Source organism: Elephantulus edwardii, unplaced genomic scaffold (genome assembly GCF_000299155.1).
Source record: "Elephantulus edwardii isolate Elephantulus edwardi_28Jun2011 unplaced genomic scaffold, EleEdw1.0 scaffold00074, whole genome shotgun sequence".
NCBI classification, from domain to species: Eukaryota; Metazoa; Chordata; class Mammalia; order Macroscelidea; family Macroscelididae; genus Elephantulus; species Elephantulus edwardii.
Genome location: NW_006399824.1, coordinates 8,626,954 through 8,651,581, shown reverse-complemented (window position 1 = coordinate 8,651,581; position 24,628 = coordinate 8,626,954). Strand labels below are relative to the sequence as shown.

The 24,628-nt window shown below is 34.2% G+C and overlaps 1 protein-coding gene across 1 annotated transcript in view; it reads right to left on the bottom strand.

The window, feature by feature from the left end:
• The window catches only part of CTNNA3 (catenin (cadherin-associated protein), alpha 3), a 2,453,748-nt gene that overhangs the window by 206,230 nt on the left and 2,222,890 nt on the right, over positions 1-24,628 (bottom strand). Inside the window, exon 15 of the mRNA XM_006889022.1 lies at positions 15,355-15,536. Within this exon, the coding sequence (XP_006889084.1) occupies positions 15,355-15,536 (182 nt within the window). The remainder of the gene's footprint in view (positions 1-15,354; positions 15,537-24,628) is intronic.

Genomic DNA, 24,628 nt, shown 5'->3' with positions numbered 1-24,628 from the left:
CTTTTGCAATGCTGAAATCTGCCCTTTCTAATTTAATATTTTGTAGGAAGTAAACCTCAAGAGATATCAACATTTCATTCAGAGTACACTGGGAAATACAATTACTCCTAGAGTTCCATTGCTTTATAATCACATTGATGAATCCAGAAAAATTGAGAACAGAGCAAATGAAATTTATATCTACTTAAAACAATGCCTTTTGCTATTTGAAATCTGTTTCACATGTCCTTTTGGGAGTTTGTTTGTTTTTTTGTTTGTTTGTTTCTTTGTTTTGTTTTGTGTATGTTTTCCGAAGTCCTCTTTGCTGGCAATGCAGAGTTTAATTACTCCTATTTCTACCACACTCATATTACCTAACCTGCATTTTATTTTTATTTTCTCTTTTCAAGTTTTGGCTATCCATTATAAATTCAAGCCTTGTGTTGAAATAATGCTATGGACAAAATATTGAATGATATAGAAAGCATCACAAGATGGAAAAAATACGCAGCATCACTGTACCAAAAAGAGGTAACTGTATTAGAACCATTTCAAGAAGTAGCATATGATCTAGAACCCATAATATTAAAGGAAAAAAATTAGGCTGCACTGAAGGCATGGGCAAAAAAATAAGGTCAAAAGGATTGATGGAAACCAATTGACATTTTCCAACAAGCAGATGCAGCCATGGACTTACTCACCAGGTTGTGCCAAGACACCTGGCTAACTGATGGGAAGAAATCCATATTTATTCCTATTCCTTAATGGGTGATCCAATAGAACATGGACATTTCTAACACTTTAATAAATAAATCATGCAAGTAAAATCTTGCTAAAGAAAATTTTAAAAAAATAGTAGAATAGTACATTGACATAGAAATTTAACCAAGGTTTAGAAAATACTGAGGTTAGAAAAGATTGTGGCAACCAGGGATATCATTGGTGATGTCAGAAGAATCTTGGCAGAAACCAGAATACCAAAAGGATGTCTAACTATGTTTTATTGGCTATGTAATAAGGTTTTGACTATGCATATCACATGAAATTATGTCTAACATTGAGAAGAACTGGGCTCTGAGAACACTTAATTGTGCTCATGTGAAGCCTATACCTAGACCAAGAAACTTTGGTATGAACAGAGCAAGTGAACACTGCATGGTTTAAAGTAATCAAAGTTGTTCATCAGAGCTGTGTCTTTTCTCCATGCCTATTCAATCTCTGTGCAGAACAAATTATTCAAGAAGCTGGACCATATAGAGAAGAAAGTGGAATCAGGTACAAGGAAGACTCATCAACAACCTGCTTTATGCAGATAATACAATCTTGCTTCCTGGAAGAGAGTATGTGAAGTGCTTGTTGCACAGGTTCAAAGACTACAGCCTTCAATATGGATTATATCTTAACATTAAAAACAAAAATCCCCACCACTGGATTAATAGAAAACATCATCATGGAAGGAGAAAAGATCAACATTTTCAAGGATTTAATTTTAGTTGGTTCCACAAACAATACCCATGGTTACTGTAGTCAATAAATCAAAAGACATCTTTCATTGAGTAAATCTGCTGCTGTCAAGGACCTCTCCAAAGTGCTATTGAGCCAGGATATCATTTTAAAGACTACAATGCACCTGAATCAGGCACAATTTTCCCACTATACCATGAAACCCAAAACCAAACTTATCATCACTAAATTGGTTTCAACACGTTGAAAAACTAATAGATTTAAATCTTTATAGATACAGACTGTTTATTTCACTCCAAGGAAGAGGTGGTGGACTTAAATAGTTGACTTTTTAGTTAGCATTCTGACATATTATTCACTATACTGGAAAATGTTTGGCTTTTAAAATTCAATTCAAAGACTAAAAATTGAAACAACAAATTTTAGGTAAGTTCTTGCGTTTTCAACCGAAGTTTTTTGAATAAATTATCTTTGATCACCAAGGAATTGGACAATAGTTGTCCAAATTGTTTTGTTCCAAAATAAGGTGATCCAACCAGGGACCTATCCTTGGAGAAGGACATCTTGCTCAAAAGGGAGATCCTGAAGGAGATGGATTGATACAATGACTAGGGCAATGAGGGTAGGTGTGTTGGAGTCAGTGAGACTAGCTCAGGACAGGGCAGGCTTCAGAGCTATTTACAAAGGGTCGATATGAGTCACAGGTGACTTGATGGCACATAACAACAACCACAACCACATATGGAAATAACCAAGCAATATCATATAAGTAAAATCCTCCTGAAAATATTAAACAATGCCTGAAATAGCATATGAACAAGAAAGTGCTTGAAACTTAGATTTAGAAGCGGGTGTAGAATGAGAGATATCACTGGTGACATCAGAGGTCTCGTGACTGAAGCAGGTAATACTAGGAAAATGTTTCCTTAACTATGTAAAGGCATTTAGTTATGTGGATCTTAACAAACTGTTACTAATATAGAGAAGAATGAGTATCACATAATACTTAATTGTGCTTATGCATACCTAGAAATAGACCTCAAAGCAATTATTTGAATAGAAAAAGGAATAATGCAGAGTTTAACATTTTTTAAAATTGTATATCAATGTTGTATCTTTTGCCAATACTTATTCAATCAATATGTTGAGCAAATTATTCAAGAAGCTGGAACATATGAAGAAGAATGTGGCATAAAGATTGAATGAAAACTTATTAACAGCCTTATTAACATTTATGCAAATGACTTAACTTCATTTGCTACAATTAAGGAAAACATGAGGCATTTACTGGAAAAAAAATAAGAATTACAACCATCAATATGCGTTACGTCTCAACATCAAGAAAACAAAAATCCTCACAAAAGGCAGTATCATGATAGATGGAGAAACATTTGAAGTTGTCAATTATTTCATTCTTCTTAGATCCATAACCATAACATTTTAAAAAACAGAAAATGTTGTGTTGGAAAAATTTGCTGCCCAAAATTTCTTTATACTGTTAAAGCAATAGGATATCATTTTAAAGATCAAGGTTCATAGGTACATCTAAGTTATAATATTTTCAATAGTTTATTATGTCCCTGAAAGTTGGACCAATAAATAAGGAAGACAAAAGAAGAATTAATGTCTTGAATTGTGGTTTTGGTAAAGATTATTGACTCTGTTGTGAACTACCAACAGAACAATCAAATATATCTTGGGGAGAGTACAACCATGGTGCTTCTTAGAAGGAAGGATGTTGAAAGCTTATCTCAAATAATTTGATCAAGTTGTCAGTAGGCCCCAGTCTTTGGGAAGAAATATCTTGTTGGGAAAGGTAGAAGGTCAGCAAAAGAGAGAGGAAGACCCTTAATGAGAAGGATCCAAGTAAATGTCAGAGATCTGAGGATGGCACAGAGAGGACAAGTTTCAGGTTTCTTGATTATAAATTGGTGACCTAATAGTAAGAAACTGCAGCAATCCTGAATGCATGCAGCTTGAATACAACCATCTGCTTCCAAGGTGGAAGGATGGGTAATCTCCTGTGCAATTAACTTCCTCTGAAATCATGCTGGAAGGTCAGCTATGTATCAGTTTGAACTCGATGGTACTCAACAATAACATCAACAAATGAAACAGTTCATTTGATGACATCTAACAACAACATAGGTGAAGAGTACTGAATATCCCATGTACTGCCAATGGAACAAACTAATACGTCTTGGAGAAGGTGCAGCCAGAGTGTTCCTTGGAGGCAAAATAACAAAGTTTTGTCTCACATACTTTGAGTATGTTTCTTGGAGAGGCTATTCTTTAATTAAGGAGATCATGCTTGGAAAAGTGGAGGGTCAGTGAAAGAAAAGAAGGTCTTCAATGAGATGGATGCACACAGTGACTGCAGTAATGGACTAGAAATTGTTAGAGCTTGTCAGAACGGCACAGAATAAAACTTGTCGTTCAGACTTGTTGTTTATAGGATTGCTGTGAGTCATGTTCAACTTAATGGTATGTAAAAACAAGGATCCATACAGAGAATGAGTTATATAAGATGAATTTTTACCATACTTTCCATGTTGTAACATACGTATATTTTTATCCTGTGAAAATAAAAGACAAACAACATCAATCTTATATTCATTCATAGGGTCGCTATCTGCTGCCTGTGACTCGACGGCACTTAACAACTTAACAACAATATGATTGAATGTTTCCAGTGATTTAAGAGGAAAAAAAAACTATTTTAAAAGGAAAATATTCAAGGAAATGGCAGTTATAATAGTTTATAATTAAATCATTGTCCAATAAGAACATAAATAAATGAGCTATTAATGTATATTGTGATTAAGTGCAATATCAGTATGGGCTGTGGTTAGGTGTTCTGTCAATGCATATTACGGTTAGTTGCCACCGAGTATACTTTGAATAGCAAGTAGAAACTTTGTTCTATTCTATGTCATCTTCGCAATTTCCATCTTGCTCAGGTTCATTTTTCCAGTCATTGTGTCGATCTATGTCTTTGATATTCTTCCTTCTTTTTGCTTGTCTTCTTTATAGCTTTTTCCAAGGACTGGTCCCTTATGACAATATGCCAGAAATTTGTAGGAATAGGTCTCACCAATCTTACCTACAAGGAGCACCCTTGTAGTGCAGTCTTCAAGACAGAATTGTTGTTCTTTTGGCCATCCAGGGTATATTAAAAACTCTTCACCAACACTGTAATTAAAAGGCATCAATTCTTCTTAGATTTCCTTATTTAGTATGCACAATGTCACATGTATCCAAAGTAAATTGAAAATATCATTGTTGGGCCAGATATACCTTACTCTTCAAACTGATGATCTGGTTCTTTAGTTCTTTTTAGAGGTCCCTGACAGCAGGTTTGCCTAATAAAAGAAATCTTTTAATGTTTTAACTGTTCATTCTATAGTATCAATTATTTTAGTTCAAGGAAAAATTAAATAATAGACAATTTCAACCTTTTCTCCATTTATTATATTACATATTTGTACAGTTGTAGTTCTGTTTTTTGCGGAGTTATAATCTGTATTAAATACTTCTTAATAAGTGCTTCACTATCTCTTCACTTTTTGGAAACAAGGTTGTGGTATCTGCATCATATCCTGAGCCAATCTAACTATCTCTGACACATCTACTTTCATTAATCCATTATTGTGTCAAACCATCTCATTCAGGGGCTTCTTCTCTTGCACTGTCCTTTTACAAGGACTTATTGATGCTGCCAACTTGTGCAAAGTATGTCAGACAGAACTTCAAAATCCCTGCCTCCAAGATGCAATTTGATTTCTCTCTAAGACAAACTTGTTGGTTCTTTTGGAAGTCCATGGTATGTTCAATACTCTTCTCCAGTATCACAATTGAAAGGCACTAATTCTTCTTTTGTCATCTTCTGTTGTAGTCCAGTTCTCTGATATGTAGCAAGTAATTACAAAGACCATGGTCTGTTACAGGTGCACCTTAATATAGCTTTTCATAATATTCCAGTGTTATCAATTTAGTTGCAGATGAATGTGTTATGATATTACCTTTCATTTCTTATCTGTTATTTGTGTTTTCTTTTTGTTAAATTTGCCAAAGGTTTGTCAATTTTATTCATACTTGAAGAAACAGCTCCTGATCTTGTTTATGTTTTCAACTGTTTTTCTGTTTTCAACCTCAGTGATCTAAGCTCTTGTCTTTTTAATTTCGTTTTTTCCCTGGGGGCTACGGGGTTACTTTGTTATTTATTTTTTTAATGTAGGTGTTAAAATAGGTCATTACTTTTGCTTCTCTGTTCCTTTTCTTTTTTTATACTACTTTATTTAGAAAATTCAAATACATTGTTTTCAAGAACAGATTCTTCCAATTTCCCTCCCCCCATCAAACTGTACGACTCCATGACGCTTCCACCCTCCCCCACCGCACTTGGATCCTTACACTTATTCTATAATGATGGTTTTACATAATATTTGTCCTTGTGGGACTGAGTTAGTTCACTCAGCATAATGCTTTCCAGTCCCTTCTAAGTTAGGTATTAATTTACAAAATTATTGCTCCTGCGTGCTGTGTAGTATTTCATTGTTTCTCAATCCATTTGTTTGTGGGTGGACATTTGGACTGTTTACATGGTCTTGTAATGGTGATTAATGCTGCTATAAACATTGATGTACAAGTCTCCATTTGTGCCTCATTCCTCATTTTCTTAGGGTTTATTTCAAGTACTGGAACAGCTGGATCATATGGAATTTCTGTGTTCAGTTTATTTAGAAGGTGCCAAACTACCTTCCAGAATGATTGTACCATTTTACAATTCCATCAGCAATATATAAGAGTTCTTTTCTCACCACATCCTCTCCAACATTGATTACTTACTGCCCTGTTAAACTTTGCCTACTGCTGTGAGCTCTGCCCTGAGGAATGCCTTAGCTCAATCCCAGAGGTGTTGGTAGTTGTTGGGGTTTTTTTGTTTGTTTGTTTGTTTGTTTTTGGGGTTGGTTTGGGTTTTTTTGATGTTTTATTTTTATCATCCTTTTGCTGATATAGTCAATTTTTATTTATTCAATAACCTAATAATGTTCTGTTGTTGTTATTGTGTACCCTTGTTTGGTACTGACCCCATAGCTCAAGCTCTAGCAGGTTTTCAGAGGGAATTAATCGTCTGGGAAGAGATTGCCAATCTTTCTCCAGTGGGGTAGCTGGTAGATTGCTGTGCAGCTTCTTCTTTACTCTCTTGTAATTAATTTCTAATTTTGGCATTGTGGTGAAAAGATACTTTGTATTGTTTAATGTTGTTGCTTGTTTTTTTGTTTTTTTTTTTTTTTTTTTCTAATTTGTTGTAGCTTTGTGCCCAATATATGATCAGTTCTGAGGATGTGCACTTGAGAAGAAAATAAATTGACTTTTTGTGGGTGCAATACATTGAACATGCACAAGTTACAGCCCAGCTTCACCCTCTCCAGGACAAAGCCACTTGTTCTCCTAGCAATCCCTGGTATGCTTATTCAACACTCTTCTCCAGCACCACAGCTCAAAGGCATCAATTCCCTTAATATCATCCCTACAATTGCGAAGGCTATAGCCCATCAGGCACATCTTAGTCTCCAGCCTGACATTGTTGCTCTTCAGTACTCTTAAGAGGTCCCTCACAGCTGACTTTCCCAATGCAATTAATCTCTTGATTTCCTGGCTGTTATTACCAAGAGTGACTGTGGAGTCAAACAAATTAAAACTGTTAACTATCTCAATTTCTTCATCAACTCAGTGGTGAGAACCTTTGTTTTCTTAATGCTGAGCTTCAATCCGTATTGAAGGCAATTTGTTTAGAAAATTTATTATTTAATCCTTTGATTTTTAATAAATGTAGGTAAAATATTAATGTAATTTTTATCCCTTCTGCTACTCTTTTTCTCTTTATTGGTGTATTTAAGCACATTTTATGTTGTGATAGGCCAGGCAGGTTTTATCGCTGCCATTTTGCTGTGTTACTTTTCTGCTGTTTCTTGTTACTATGGTCCATCCACTTTCCTTGGTGTCTCTATATAAAGGACTTCCATTATAATTTTTTGTGGACTTGGTTTGGTTTTCAAAAATGCCTTAAGTTGTTGCTTTCCTGCAAATGACCTAGTTTCTCTTTGATATCTGAAGGAAACCTTTGCTGAGTAAAAGTTCTACAGCTAGGAATTGCCATTTCATTCTCTTCTTGCTCACATGGTTCCTACTGAGATATCAAAGCTTAACCTAATTGGCTTTTCTTTGTAGGCGAAACTTTGCTTTTCTTATGTTCTTTTTAGCATTCAATCCTTATCTTTGATTTTGGAGAATTTTACTATGCTATATCTTGATGTTTTTAAGTCTAGTCTGGAGCTCATTGATCTTAAATGTATATTTCCTCATTCTTTATAAAACCTGGGAAGTTTTGTACTATTACTTCTTCTACAATTTTCTCAGTGTTTTCCTTGGCCTCTTCATGTTCTGTAATTCCAATCACAATCATAGATATAGTATTCCTTCTTATGCTATCCCACATTATTTTACTGCTTTCTTCCTTTTCCTTCTGTCTCCTCTCCAGTTTTTTCTTCTAGTATGTTCCCGTTCTGATTCTTGCTTTCTGGCTCATTAAATCTCTGTTCCATCTCTTTTGTTCTGCTTTACTACCCATCCTGCAAGTTGGAATCCTGCATTATTTTGGTTTTTGTTCTCTATTTCATTTTCATGAATTTCCAACATGATGATGGTTGTACCCTTTCTGTCTTGCGATTATTTTTTAAGTTATTTTACCTCCTCATCTATTATTTCACTTCTTTCTTCCGTATTTTCTAATTTCTTTCATAGTTGCTCATCTTCCTCTGTGTTGATATACTTCTTCTGGATTCCTGTCTATGAATTATTTGCTTCATTTCTGTAAACTCCATTCATTCTTCCATCATTTGTATCTTCTGCAGATATTTCTATAACACACATTAATATTTTCTTCTGGTTCCATTCCTGTGGAGTATTTACTTTTTTTTGGCTTTTGCTCTTTATTCCATTATTTGTATTTTCTCCAGAAACTTCATTGGGTCTGTAATATGCTGTGTTTTGGTGTGTGTGTGTGTGTGTGTGTGTGTGTGTTTTAAAGACTTTTTTGTTTTTTCAGTGTTTCAAGCTGCATGCTGCTTTTCTGATATTATATGAAGTTTTTCTTGGTTTATAGTAGGCTGTTTGTATTCTGTTTGGGTAGGTTGCTGGGAAATTTTTATCTTTATGATGTTATTGATTAAAATGTCAATACTTAAGAGTATTCTATTAGGGTGGATGACTTGCTCTGCTGGAAGCCCTTTCTAGGCCTGCAGAGCAGAAAAGTTTATGCTTCCTAAAGTCTTTTATATCTTTTCTAGTCTACAGTGCATCCATCTTGCTTCAGGAATCTTGTCATATTGCAGACTTCTCTCCTGAAGTCTACTGATCTTTTTGGTCTTCAGAGTGGCACAGTAGGTTCCCCAACTGAAATAGCTTCTACCCAGAGGGCTTACAGCTGGATTTATTCTTGAGATTTTTTTTTTTATTCTGATGAAATAAATTCAAGCATTTTTAGTTTCTTTTGACTCCATATAATTTCCTCAGTGTATGTTTAAACTTGCATATGAGTGATTGATGGCCTGTTCCATAGTTGGATCCCTTTTCATAGATGTGATCAATTTGATTCCAGTGTATTCCATCAGGTAAGGTCCATGTATATAGTCCCAAATTGCATTTTTTTTTCTGAGTTTTATTTGCCTCTCTCTGGTATAATTTCTGTCATTATATTTTCCAGCTGCCAATCCTCTGTTTTCTACTTGCACATTCCATTCATGAGACCAAGTCTCTCTTTGGAGACTAGGATTTTGAAGCTCTGCCTCACTTACTTTGGTCACGTGGCCAGGAGAGATTGATCCTTGGATAAGGACATCTTGCTCAGAAGGGTGGATGGACAGCGCAGGAGAGCGAGACCCCAGATGAGAAGGATTGATACAATAACTGGTGATTGTGGTGTCTGAATTAGTGATACTGGCTCAAGACCGGGACGGGTCTAGAGCGGCTATAAATAGAGTCGCTATGCATTACAGGTGACTCAACCAATAACAGTTTTATAAGCAGGAGTGGCATCTACTTTCTAAACAACTTGCCTGAGGAAACTCTATGAACTTTGATAAATGTCGATAGTTGTAGAGGGCCTTCAGGCCTTTCATTCATGGGGTCACTATGAGTTGTGCTTAACTTGAAGGCAATCAACAAAAACAACAGTACATCTTGATTGCAAATTCGATTAATTCCACACTGGAGAAATTGGTAGAAACCCTCTTGGTTCTGGGTTGGTTTGTTTTTCCTCTCTGGTTTTTCATCTGATATCATTCTGTAGCTCTCATCTAAAGAATTTTTCATATGATGAATTAAACATTATTTCTGCATGGCTATTGCAAATAGTGACTACAACAATGGGTTAAGCATGAAAAAGATTGTGAAGATAGTACAGTATCAAAGCAAGAATTTGGTGTATTGTTGCTATAGTTGCTATGAGGCAGAGTTCACTTGATGTACACTTAATAACAGCCTTTATAAATCTTCTTTTCTCATCAGATTGCTAGACTTCTTAGCATCTCCTCATACTGTTTAATTAGACCAGAAGCTCTCTGAGAGCATAGTTTTCTATAACAAAACCATTTAAAGAAATTATTTATTTATTTTTCATTTCAATGAACATCTACAGAGATTCTGGAATTCCATTCATTCATTGTTGCACCCTTCTCCCCCCCTCCACCCCCCCTCCCCCCGTTTGTGCCTCTCCTTAAAAAGCAAAAGAAAAACTCCCTCATTGGTACACAATCCCCCCCGCACATCTCCCAACCACACCCCCAGCCCCAAATATAATCCACTCTGCAACCCTCATTCCGTACTCTTACGATAAACATAATGCCCCCAAATATAATACTTTTAAATTATTCTCTCCCCAAGAAACCATTTTGACCTATCCATTTTTTAGTTTATACTCATCCTTGAATGCAACAGGACATTTAAAATAGATAAAGTGACAATCAGAGAAAACTGGCCCATAAGCATATAGGTGGTCTTAGCTATCTGCCTTTTCCAAGATTCCAACAAACTGTTCAGGCATACTAAAAGAATATAAAGCCAGAATAAGTTAGTTTCCTCCACTATATCTCTTAAAAAAAGATAAAAATATGGTATCTTCCAAATACTTGTGTACATAAAAATAAACATAAAATGCTAATTGGCAGTTTTTAAGATTTTATCTATCAGAGGAATTTGAAAATAATAGGCCACATTTGAATCTGGAAGTCTAGTCTATTACTAGGAAAAGTATATTTTCTGAAAGCTCATAAATAATAAAATTTGGGGACTTAAAATAAACATTTTAATACTTATATATAGTACTATTTTAATTAACAAATGACAATCTTCAAAATTCCAGGCAATAGTAGGAATTAATCTTAATATTACAAGGGGAAATAAAGATCTATATTTCTTAGGGGAAAAAACCAACAACTCATTTTTCATAATTACTAGATATCAAAGTTTTCTTCAGAATATTATTCTTATTAATACAAATCTATTTGATTAAAGTATAATTAAAAGTATAAGTAGTTTAATTATGGAAGGCTTCCTATCCTTCTATTATATGTGCAATAGCCAATTGCAAATAAATCCATAGTTGTTAAGTTGATTTAGACTTTTAAAATCTGTAAATATTTGAGGCTGTTGTTAGGTGACTTTGAGGAGATTGCCTATATCTCTCCTGAAGATTGATTGGTGGATAACAACTGTCTATTTTATTATTAGTAGTAGTAACCCAACACATACAGTGTGTTAATAGGGCTCGATAGAGCAGTTTAATAGCAATTTTTTACTCAATATTCGTCATAATTTCAGATGACTAGCTATAAGGGAGCTCTAGCGGTAAGGAGCTGTGCTGTCAATTCAAAGGCACACAGTTATAAACCATCAGCAGCTCAGTGAGAGAAAGACAGGCAATCAACTCCTGTGGGATTTGTGGCCTCTGAAAATCTGCCGTAGGGTCAGCTGGAGGTTGGTTCCAACCTGATGATATGCAACAACAAGTACACAAAACACACAAACGCACCTATTACAAAGATGTGTGTGTGTATCTCAATAGTCCAATCCTGTGTCTTATTTTCATTATTTTGGCTTTCTGCTTATTTTTTTCTACTGGTATTCCTTTTTTTTTTATAAACTACTAAAGTATTTCCCACTAGGACATATAATATATTACATAATCCTTATGGTCGTTTCTAATCCTTTTTTATCTGATGATTGTTTCTAATGCTTTATTATTCCTACCTTGGGGAGACAACTGGGTCATGTTCTTCAGTTTCATAAAATGATAAAAAAATAGATATAATGAGTAAGTATCTTGACTCCAGAGCTAGACTGATCTCAATTTAAACACAGTACCATCTGTGTATCCTTTATCTAACGTATATTAATATCCATTTTTAAGGAATATATAATATAGAAGAAATTAATAGAAACATAAGATAAAAATGAGATAGTATGTACATTCATTTTGTGTAAGCACTCATTAAATTTATATTTTGGACTACATAAGGGGCTCTGGTTGCCTATTGATACTTGTTATTGTTGTTAAGTGCTGTCGAGTCGTAGGCAACTCATAGAGACCCTATGAGTGAAAGACCTGACATTTGTATAACTTCCATCATTTCTCCATGTTCATAGGGTTTCTGGAGGCAGGCTATTTCAGAAGTGGATGCCACTCCTGCTTCCAAGCTTGTTTTAATCAGGGAGCTCCACCAAACACTGTCCACCAACGGCAACTATTATCTCATTTCACACATCAGTGTCACCATGTTCACTTTCACAACAACCTCAAGTTACCTCTGTACAGCAATTGGACAGACCAGGGCTATATGACCTAGAAAAATGTTTCACCAAAAACAATTAAAAACAGGCCTGAGAGCCGCGAATTAAAGTCACCCACTTTTGGCTTGGTAGCATCACTTTCTGTCCACTAGGCCAACTGATCTCACTCTATGTTGTTGTTGTTGTTGTTGTTGTTAAGTGCCATCAAGTCGTAGGTGACTCATAGCTACCCTATGAATGAAAGGCCTTAACCCTTGTATAACTTTCATACTTTCTACAGGTTCATAGGATTTCTGGAGGCAAACTCTTTCAGAAGTAGATCCCATTCCTGTTTCCAAGCTTGTTTTAATCAGGGAGCTCCAAGAAACACTGTCCACCATGGGTAACCATTATCATATTTGACACACCAGTGTCACAGTGTTTAACTTCACAGAAACCATGAGTTACCTCTGTACAGCAGTGGACAGAGCAGGGCTATACAACTTAGAAGAATGTTTCACCAAAAGCAATTAAAAACAGGCCTGAGAGCAGATTAAAGTCACCCACCTTTGGCTTGTATTAATACTACATGCTTTATTAATAATAAAACATTTATTGATAGAAATCAATTGGGAAAGCATCCAGTGACATTTTAGAAACTATAATTTTACTTTATAATTTTTAATTATGTATCCATTTAAATTTCTGTACAAGCTTTAACTATAAGGTAGAAAATTTAATCCTACTAAATAAGGTGATCACTTGTTAATCAATTTTATTACCCTTTCAGATAAAACTCCCTTTTCCCAGACCCCATGACAACAAGCAAATAAAAATTTCTGTCACAAAAGAAATGCAATCTTCTTTGTACTAGAAAGAAAGATGTGGTGGAACTGAGAAATAACCTTTACATACAGCTGAGTTTAACTTTCAGGAAAACAGAGTGAGAAACATTCACTCTTAAAACAGAATTTGGGAATATAAAAAGAAGTAAAGAATCCGTTTTACTCATTCCAAAACAATTGAGAATTTATTGCTGTTTGTATCAACTGAAATTTAGCTGAACCTGGATTCAGTTAAAGCTTAAGACAATAGCAGAGGCTAAACTTTATTTTCACTAACCTTGAACTGCAAGTTGAGCAAAAAATACCTGTTTTTTTTATTTTTATGGCAGTGACACCTATAGATTGTGAGAATGTTGTATTCTTTTAGATTTTCCAAAACATAAAATGTGTCTACTTTTCAATGAGTTATCACATGTGATTTCCTTTCTAACACCTCAGGTACAGATTATGATACACTCGGTCTTTGATGTAGCACCATTCTTTTCCAATGCTCTTCAAATATGTCAACAATATGACATTAATTCAGTTGAGAAGCAGACAGAGTCTGAGCAGTTAAGATTACAAAAAGTTTGTCTCTTCACCATTTGTCATTTGGCAAATTTTTACCTTTCCACAATTTATTCTATTTCCCAAATTAATTTTTCATCTTTTGCAAGTAAGCTGTATAAGTTATTTGACCACATCCTTTTCAATAGTGTCAATACTTTCATCCCCTGAAATTCTGCTACATATTCCTTTTCAGCATAGGAGTTTACATAAATCCAATCTGTTTGGTGTTGCAAAAACATAGATATTCACTGTCTTAATAAAGATATTAGTTTTCAATCTGGATAACCTAATCACTATTTGGTTCTATCTCAAGCTCTATCATCTTTTGGAGAAGAGTACTGAATATCCAATTACTACTGATGGAACAAGTACGTCTTGGAGAAAGTTCCCCCAAGGTGCCCTTTGGAGGAAGGGAGAGTAAAACTCTATCTCATATATATGGGACATGTTGTAAGAAGGGGCCAATCCTTGGAAAAAAGACATGCTGAGAAAGGTAGAGGGTCAGGAGAAGAGAAGAAAATCCTCAACAAGATGAATTGACATAATAGCTGTAACAATGGGTTCAATGTTATCAGAGATGATAAGGATGATATAAGATAGGATAAGATTGAGATCTATTATTCATAAGGTTGTAGTCAACTTTGAAAACAAAACAAATCCTTCCTATTGACTACACTTTATACATCCATGACTACTTCTCTATGAACTTTCTCTTCACACTTCTGTCTTTCTAAGCCTTCTATATTATGTAGATTATTTCATCCTACAAAGGAAAGTTTTTAAGCATTTGCTCCCTCAAGTTTTGCTCCCAGAAAGTCTAACCCCTAATGTCAGTTCTGGCATGGAACAATCGTCATTGGGTTCTGAGTCTGAAAATGTTTGAGAAATGTAAACCTTTGAGTTTACACTCATTCAGAGTGACTCGTGTTTGAACTACTGTCTTACTGGTTGGTGATAATGGTAGTCCAACAGATTATAGTTGCACCACCATGACCCTGGCACTACAGTAAATCACTGTATCTATAATTATGAAGACATAGAAATCAGCTATTAAGATAGCTTACATAGAGATCAAAACTTGATCTACCAACTTTTTTGAGAAAAAAAATAAAAGCGTTTCAATGTTGTAGTCTATTGCAAGCAGCATTGCTAACACAAAGGTTGTGAATCTATTTGGGGTTTCAATCCATCAGCTATTGTGCAGGAGAAAGAATCATTTTTCTTATGATTTAATACATCAGAAACTTGATGGAGGTACTATTGAAACAATGAGTAGTACCTATGACAGTAAGTGTGAGTAATATGATAAATAGGAAAGTCTGTTAAAAAAAGAGTAAGAAGTTTTAAAATGCTATTGCAAAACCACATCTTTACTGCTTTTGAGAATTCCTGCTTTATTTTACCAGTTTTGATAAATTTACATTACCATATTAGAAGTACACTTATAATTATATACTCTAATTTATAATATTTGCCCTACAAAGCATTTTTTGGCACCTGCCTTTCAAAAAAACCCTGAAATTTCTCTGTGACAAATATTTCTGTCATAAATATTGTTGTTCTGTATCACCGATTTGGAACCAACCCATATTTGACGCGACCGCAGGTTTTCAGAGGCAGTTAATCTCAAGGAAGGATATTATCTATCCTTCTCTCGCTCATAAATATTATTCACTCTTTTCCATACCTTGTGAAGTCTGTCATCTCCATCATGATCATACACATCTTCTTGGCCAAGACAATGATATCATTGCTTGTGTCATCCCATATCTCAATCTCAGCATCCAGTTTACTCTTGACTTTCTTGAAATCAGCCACTTGCTCAGCAATCTTTTCCTTTTCTGCCTCAGGCAGTTGAGTCATCTTAGCCTGAAACAAGTGATAATTAGAATTATAATAATTCCACTATGTCAAAAAGTATTTCCTGAAACAACAAATGGTTATTAAGGGATGCTCATGAAATTTATTCATATATGATCAGAGATAGTAACTTAAAAATAATTAAAATTCTGCAGCTTTCCTTTTCATATGGAACATCTATTAAATTACAATTATTTGCATTAGAGTTACAATGTTACATTTGAGGATAGCAGCTTAAGGTTTAACATTTGACATACTTAGATTTATTTCTTATATTAAAGGTAGAAATTCTTAGATCCCCATCTCTTTAAAATTTTTTATTAATTCAAACTTAATGAAATGCTTCACATATTATGAAAATATTTATTTACTTTTACAATAATGTATTTTAAAAGGCAGATATAAAACATAATTTATCTTTAAACAAGGCTGTGCATGTGTATATACTCACACACAGTTAGCTATATTCTTATAAAAACACTAAATAGCTGGTGGTCTAGTGGGTAAGCATTTGTGAACCCAAAGCTAGGCAGTTTAAATCTACCAGCTGTTCCACAGGAGAAACATGAATAATCTCTTCCCATGCTGTTTAAAACCTTTGAAAATCTGCTGGAGGGGTAAGCTAAGATTCAGTTTGTGGTGTTAGCTTAAAGGTAGACTTTTATAGCCATTACCTCAGTCCCGTCTTGTCTCTAGCTTCCTTAACTGTAGACACATGGTTTTGCATATCATCAACAGTTGTGGGACTAGGTGGAGGAAAGTGCTTCCCACACTGAATAGCAAGACTTGAGAAAGACTGGATAGAGACCTTGATGAGAACAAGACTCTTATGGAAAGACCCTGGTAATTGTGCTAGAGAGATTGTGGCACTCTGGTGAAGAAAGCATGGCTAGGTGTACTCAGAGAAGCCCTGAGACAAAGGCCACAGTTAAAAGTTTTGCTGTTCTTGCCAGATGACTGAAGGAATCGTTATTGTGTACTTTCGAGTTGGAACTGACCCATAGGTGACCTTCCAGCAGGTTTTCAGAGGCAGTTAATCACACAGGAAGAGATATCCCATTCTTCTCTCATGGAACAGCTGATGGATTCAAATCTTTGGGATTGAAGTGAAATTTCTTACCACTGGACCACCAGAGCTCCCTTGAAACTTGATTGAAGGAGAAGCTGACCTATAACTGCTCTGAGACAAACCTTGTTAGATGATTTAGATTTGAAGGCTCAGCTGAAACGGGGACTTTTACTAATTAAGAAATTTTATTTTGTTGTTAATCTGGCTTGGGACTGCTGGACTTGTATTGTGAGATATTCTTTCCCACTCCCCAACATAGTGACAAAGTCTGTAGTATTCTGGGTATCACAACTGTGGAAAAAAAATTTATTTTGAACCCATATTACTAGTAGAAATAGGTGCTGTAGCATTGGGTGTGGAGTGTCTGGGTAGTACTTATCTATTTACTGCTAAGAATATTATTGATGGAAAAATTATCCTTTACAAAGTGTGCAGAAGTCAGGCTCAGCCACACACCTTGTATCCGCTCCTTTCACATAATTACAACTTGAAGCACAAGGATACCACAATAACATTGATAGATAGAAACAATCTATATTTCTGAGACATGTATACTCCAAAACAATAACATCCATAAAAGCTTAAGTGTGCATATATACTCTATGTAGATAAATCCATTCAAGTGTGCTGGTATGCAAAGTGTACATGGGACACAGGCTTAGAGTCAGTTTTCCACAATTATCATACTAAGTCTGAGGGTGTGATGATTGTCTCAAGCACAGTAACTTTAATCTGCAATGGCCTATCATGTTATCTTTCTTTGGGTATATCCTTTTTGACAGTAACTTATGCCTTCTACTTCCAATATGAAAGTGAAGAACAGAAAAAATAATCTATATCACTAAATTTCCATATTCACAACCTTAGCAATTGAGACTTATGATTTCTCGTATTTCACAAGACAAATCATGCAGGTATATTATCAAAAAGAGAGTTTCATATATGTACCAAAGGTGGGATGATAACACAGACTTCAGAAATGAGGATATTGAAAAGAAAAAATCATGAAGGAAGAAATTCTTTGTCTTATTATTCATATGAATTATGTATTACACATATTTCCTATGTCCTTCCTAAGGCTCCAAGAGAGCCAGAAATGAAGAATTAAACAAGCCCACCTTCAAAAATGTTGTGATATTCTGGATAGTAGATCAAGAATTCCTAAATGTTACTTTATTGATCCAAAATTATAAAATAGCAATAAAATTCCTTTAACAAATAGAAGTGATGACAAAAAATGTAATTAAAAATGGAAATAAATTAAATATCAAGTACATATTATTGTAAATCTAGCCTTGGCTCTAAAACAACTTGTTGTCAACTCACAATTAATTGGTCAAACCTCAGCTACAATTAAGAAAATAAAAAATGAAGTTTCTAATTTATAGTATTCTTTATTTCATTAGCACACTGATAAAGAAAAGCAATCTAATAGAATGTGAATATTATGAATATCATTAATAGCACATGCAAGAAAAAAAAGAAAGATATTTAAAAAATAATTACAGCAATATAGCTACAGGAAATTGCCAATAATTCAAGACATATTCAAGATGATATGGAAAGACAGATATCATTGCTAATGTCAAATGAATCTTGAATTAAAGAAGAAATATTAAAGGATATCTATACTTCATTTTCCTTACCAACAGCACTTAACTGTGCATATGACAAATTATTTATACATTGGAAATAGTGAGTATTCTAGATATCTTATACATACAGACAAAGGCTACATACAGACAAAGAGGTAATCATTCACATAGAGCCAGGGGATATTTTCTAGTTTACATTTTCATCTCATCTATTAAAACTCTATGTTAAGCAAATAATCTAAGATATTGCATTATATGAAGATCATGGTATCGGGATTAGAGGAAAACCATTATGAGTAGTAAGACCTATGGCATAAGAATGACATCAACTTTCCAGCTGAAAGCACTCACTGAACAGAGAATACAACCTTCAATACAGTTGTGCTACAACAGAAGGCAAACAAAAGCCATCGTGACGGGACCAAGAAAGAGCATCATGATATATTAAGAAAATTTTCAATCAGGATTTTGTTTTACCTGGATCCACAATCATAATTTGGAGAAGCATCAGTCAAGGTACCAAGCATTGTGAAATATTCTATGCAAAAGCTGACCAATGCTAAGCATGACCAGAGAAGAATTAATACCTTTCAATTTTGGTGTTGGGAAGAATATTGATTATGCTATGGGTTGATGGAAGAAAAAAATATATCTTGCAAAATAGGACAGCTAGAATTCCCCCTAGAAATAAGAATGGCAAAACTTCAGTTCACATGCTTCGAGTATGTTGTTAAGAAGAGAACAATTCCTAGAGAAAGACATTATGTTTGGTAGAGATTCAGTAAAAGAGAGAAAAACACTCAGCAAGATGGATTGGCACACTTGTTCCAACAATGGAGTCAAACATATTGGTAATTATAAGGATAGTCCAGACTGGGTAATATTTAGTTCTATTGTGGATAGGATTGCTTTGACTCAAAACAAACATACCAGCACCTAACAACAAAAGCTAATAGCATGCTGTTTGACACATGCTGAAAGCTCAATAATTGACAGCAATTTTTGTTCAATAGAAATACACAAAATAAATTGGTATGCGTAAGACTTAAAATGTGTTAAGATTTTTTAAGAACTAAGCTACATTCCATGAGACTATACTTTTAACTGATAAGCTTTACAAGTGGCTCTTTATTTGCCTTAGAAATGGTTTGGAAGTTTAAAATGGGTTACTGTTTTCTTTCTCCTCAGGAAATTTGCCGTAGATGATGCAAAAAAAAAAAAAAAAAAAGAAGAACAACTTTTGCTTTTGGCATGTGATAAGGAACTTAAATCAAGACAGAGACCACTTATCTGTAAAATCAATTACGGAAGCACATTAAGTAAATATTAAAATATTAATCCATTAAACTAGTTCAAAATAGAAATGAGGTTTTTATCCATCTTAACTACTGGGTATGATCATTCTTTGCATTTTCCTAAGAAGTGTTTAAAATTCCAAATGATAATATCTTTACATAGGTTCAACTGGTTACTGCTCTGCATTCTGAACCTGAGAGTAATAAAATTGTAAAACTAGACCTGATTGATAATGTTAAAATTTATACTGCTCTCTTATATAAAGGACTCACCATCTTCACAATAAAAGTATACTTCAAAAAGTTATAACATCAATGTGTTTTTAAATTTTGTCCTTTAAATACTACTAAGTTAGAAAATGATCTTCAGGAAGATATTTAACTTTCTTCTCACAGTTTTTCTAAACACAAAATCATAACTGCTTCCTACCTGCCTTATAGCAAACAGAGTTGGTTACTGGGTGTCGTTGAGATTTGCCCTGTGATAGACAATTATTTCACCAATTGTATTCCATTTTCTTAATAATGCTCCAACTTACATTGCTAATTACAAAACAGAAATGTTTAACTTCTGTCAAAATAAAGACCAAAAGTTGAATGATGATTTGCAAAATTAAATTATCTAAAGTATTCTGGCTCTTTCTCACAGGGGAAACAACTAAAAAGGTATTAAATCATAGGCTGACACTTCTGCAAAACGTTTTGAGTATTTCTGTCAATGATTCATTACATGTCATCAACTTCAATCACGAAAATTTCAAAACAGAATCTAAAAGAATTCTTTATGGACAAACAATATAGGTGAAAAAATTGTGGTTAATTCTCTGCAAAATCTGGATTTATGCACAAATAACATGAAGTAATGAGGAACAATGATGTCAGTTTGGAAACTAAGGTGCATCTGATTCAGGTCATGATCTTTTCCATCATTTGCTATCCATCTGAGGGCTGGACAATAAGTAAGGATGACAGAAGAAGAATTGATGTCTGTCTTTGAACTGTGTTGTTGAAAAGAGTACTGAATATCCCATGGACATCACCCACCATATCAGCCATGGATCTTAGCTAGAAGCTTTCAACACCCAATCACAGTGCCAACCTATCACACTGCCACAGGTTTCAACTGGATCCAGCAACATGACATCTACATGCTTTGTCTGATATTGTAAATAGAACACTTACTTATCAGTTTGTTGTATTGAGGGAATATATTCAAATTATTAATTATTTTATAGATTAAGTAATTATATTCTTCCTTGTTTGTCACTGTTCTGATTAGTATAGGACTTGTCTGTCAGTTTGCTATATGGAGGTAATTTACGTGATTCTGTGATGCTGAAAGTTATGTCACTGGGTGTCATATTGAAAGTATTAGAAGTAGAGTCCAGATTGAAGTAAATCAGAATGAGGAGAAACATTTACAAATATACTTTAGTAGTTAGAACATCAACGTACAATATATGAATATTGGCAAGGTAGAAATTGCAAAAAAATTCAATGGAATTCATGAACATTGACATCTTGTGTATTAGTAAAGTGAGATGGACTGGCCTTGGCCACTTCGAATCAGACAATCTCATAGTTTAATATGCCTGGAATAAAAAAATGGAAAAAGAATGATATTGCATTAATGGTTAATAGTTCAAGTTCTATCCTGAAGTACAGTGATATATTATCTATATGCGTAAAATACCTATTAATATGACTATTATTAAAATATATGCACAAATAGTTAAATCCAAAGTCAGAGGAAGTTGAAGATTTTTATAAAATTTTTAATTCCAAAATTTACCAATCATAAAAGCAAGATTTGTTAATGATAATTAGTGGCTGAAGTTCAAACTTTGTAAATGAAGAAAGAATGGTAGTCTGAAAGTATGGACTCGGTGACAGAAATGAGACTAGAAATAGAATGATTGAATTTTGTACATTAGATGATTCATTCATTGTAAATACCTTTTTTAAAAAAATACAAATGGTAACTTTACTTATGGGCCTCTTCTGATAAACTGAATAGGAATAATATTGATTATATCTCTGGAAAGAATCATTGAAGAAGCTCTTTATCAGCTGTCCAGACCAGCTACTGATTTTGGAAGAGACCATCAATTATGTATGTGCAAGTTCAAGACGAGGCTGAAGAAAACTCAAACAAGTATACCAGAACCAAAACATGATCTTGAGTCTATCCCACCTGAATTTAAAAATCATCTTTAGAGTAGGTTTTAAATATTGAACACCAACGACCAAAGACCAAATCAACCCTATCGTATTCTGTGCCATCCTCAATCATCTCTGACACATTTGATTCCATTGCTGCAGTTACTATGTCAATCTATCTCGTTGAAAGTCTTCCTCTTTTCCAAGCATGATGTTGTTTTCCAAGAAATAGCCTCTCCTAACAACATGTCCAACTTTGCCATCTTTGCCTCCAAAGAGCACTATGATTATATATTTTCTAGGACACAACTCTGTTCTTCCAGCAGTCCATGGAATATGTAGTACTCTTCTCCCTCACAGCTCAAAAGAATTGATCTTTCTCTTGCCATCTTTATTCACTGTTTGGTCTCAGATGCAAAGCAGGTGACTTGAATCATTTACACCTTAGTCTTTGACATCAGTGCTGACATTAGTGCTCTTCAGGACTTTGGAAAGATGTGTGATGGTAGACTTTATCAAGGCTATATGTCTCCTGAACTACTAACTGTTGGTACCAAAAGTGTTAATTGTGAATCCAAGCAAAATTAAATACTTGTGAACATTAATCCTTTCTTCATCTACCATGAGTTTTGCAATGGTCCCAGTAGTGAAGATTTTTGCTTTCCTGATGTTGAGATATAACCCATATTGAAAACTGTATGTAAACAACAGTATGTTTACATTATTTATTTAATTTAACTTTCTAAGCTGTTTCAATTATTCCTCTAAAAGCCAGAGAAAAATGGAAAAAAGAAGGAACAGGAAGCAAGCAGTAAATTAGAAAAATACAAAATTGTTGCCATACTGACCTTGGTTTAAATCTAAATTCTGGCAAGTGTCAGTTATGTATACAGGAGCCTTGCTATCTTCACTGCAGTTCCGTAATACATAAAGCACAATAAATTAACATGAGTTTTGTGGATGTACACAAGAATTGTTTGTATTCTTTTTGCAAGGTGCTGTTGAATCCTGTGGAGAAGAGTACTAAATATCCCATAGACTGTCAAAAGAACATTTATCTTGGAGAAAGTGAAGCCAAAGTGCTCCTTGAAGACAAGGACGATGAAGCTTCATCTTTCATACGTTAGGCTATTCCTTGGAGAAGGACAAGATGCTTGGATAAGTGAGGAGACATAAAGGAGAGAAAAATCTTTAACCAAATGGATTGAAACAGGACAGCATCAGTGGGTTTGGGTGTGTCAGAGATTGTGAGAGTGGCACAAGATGGGACAAGGTTCAGACCTGTTATTTGGTGTCCCTATGAGTTGTATTGGATGTGACGGTAACTAATTAGAACAAAATTTTGCAGCCTGAAATTGACTGGATGTGATCTCAAGGTATAATAATAATAACATAACAACAACAACAATAAAATAATAATAAAAGTGTTCGGAATGCCAAAGTTGTAAACAAAGAAGACCAGTAGTTGATGACAGAAATGAGGTTGGAAATAAAATGATTGAATTTTGGATAATGGAATTGTTCAAAGTATCCACTTAGATTAGAGTTCTTGGAAGAATGACAAGAAGTAGTTTGAGAAAAATACGTTTTGTAGACAGAAAATAACAAATAAATAAAATGTAAATAAATAAAATGTAATTATAATTATTTTTTATTCTCCGAAATCTCAGAATTCAAATCACTTATTTTACAAATAAGGAAATGGAGTTCCCAACAAGTGAAATTACTTAAAATATCACTATCCAAATAATTAAAGGCAGAGTTGGGATTTAATATCATATAACTCCTTCAGTAATTTTCTTCAAATGAAATATTCTATTTTATAATCAACAATGTTTGATATTTTAAGTAAGTTGTTACTTTATGTGATTGAGTCAGAATAGCCTCATAGCTGACCCTCCTGTGAGTTTTCAGTGATAGTTAATCACATAGAATGCTATTGCCCACACTCCTTCCATGGAGCAGCTCATGGATTCAAACCAGTTGCCTTTGGTATTGCAGCATAGCTTAGCTTCTTAACACTAGGCTAATTACAAACATATTCCTGAAAATTAATTAAGAAGAAAAGGCTATAATATTGTTCTTTTGTAGAGAGAACCATGTATATACACTCTATCTATCTATCTATCTATCTATCTATCTATCTATCTATCTATCATCTATCTTCTATAAGAGAAAGATAGGAGATCTCGTCTCATGTGAGATAGATATATATTTTAGAAAACCCACTTGATGGTCAGTTATGAGTCAGTTCTGATGCAACAATATGACAAGTTTTAGTTTTTGAGTTTTTAAAAAATATATAAACTTATATGCATGAAAAAAATCCATAAATTTATATCTTTGTATCCATCTATGTACTTATCTATCTATCAGAAATTTGGTGGCAGAGTATATAACATGTTTTTTTGTTGATCAATAAGATCAAGAATTTGAATTCACAAGGTGCTTTGAAGGAGAAAGATGGGAATGTCCTCTCATGTGATTTACTACTTTTGTAAATAGAACAGCTATGATTCAGCTCTGACTTAATGTTACTCTACAAAAATAATGTGTTGTCGTTGATTTCCTTCTAGTTGAGCATGAACGAAAGGCGTGAAACTCCACTACAACCATCAACATTTATCTGGAGGCATGTTATTTAGGAAGTGGATGACACTCCTGCTTCCAAACCTGTCATGCATAGTATGTTGTTGTTGAGTGCCATTGAGTTGCCTGCAATGTATAATGATCCTTCAGGCCTTTTCATTCTATCAATCAGAAAAACATAGAATACTTTCATGTTCTGAAACTGAACTTTATAAGTTTTTTTCCATGTTACAATTATTTTTTATTATTAATTTTAATAGACATTTACAGAGGTTTTGGATATCCATTCATTAATTGCAACAATTTTCTCCCTGCCCACCCCTCCCCACCAGCTCCCTTCCCCCTCCGAAGAGAAAAAAAAATTCCTTCATTAGTATACAATTCCCACGTCCC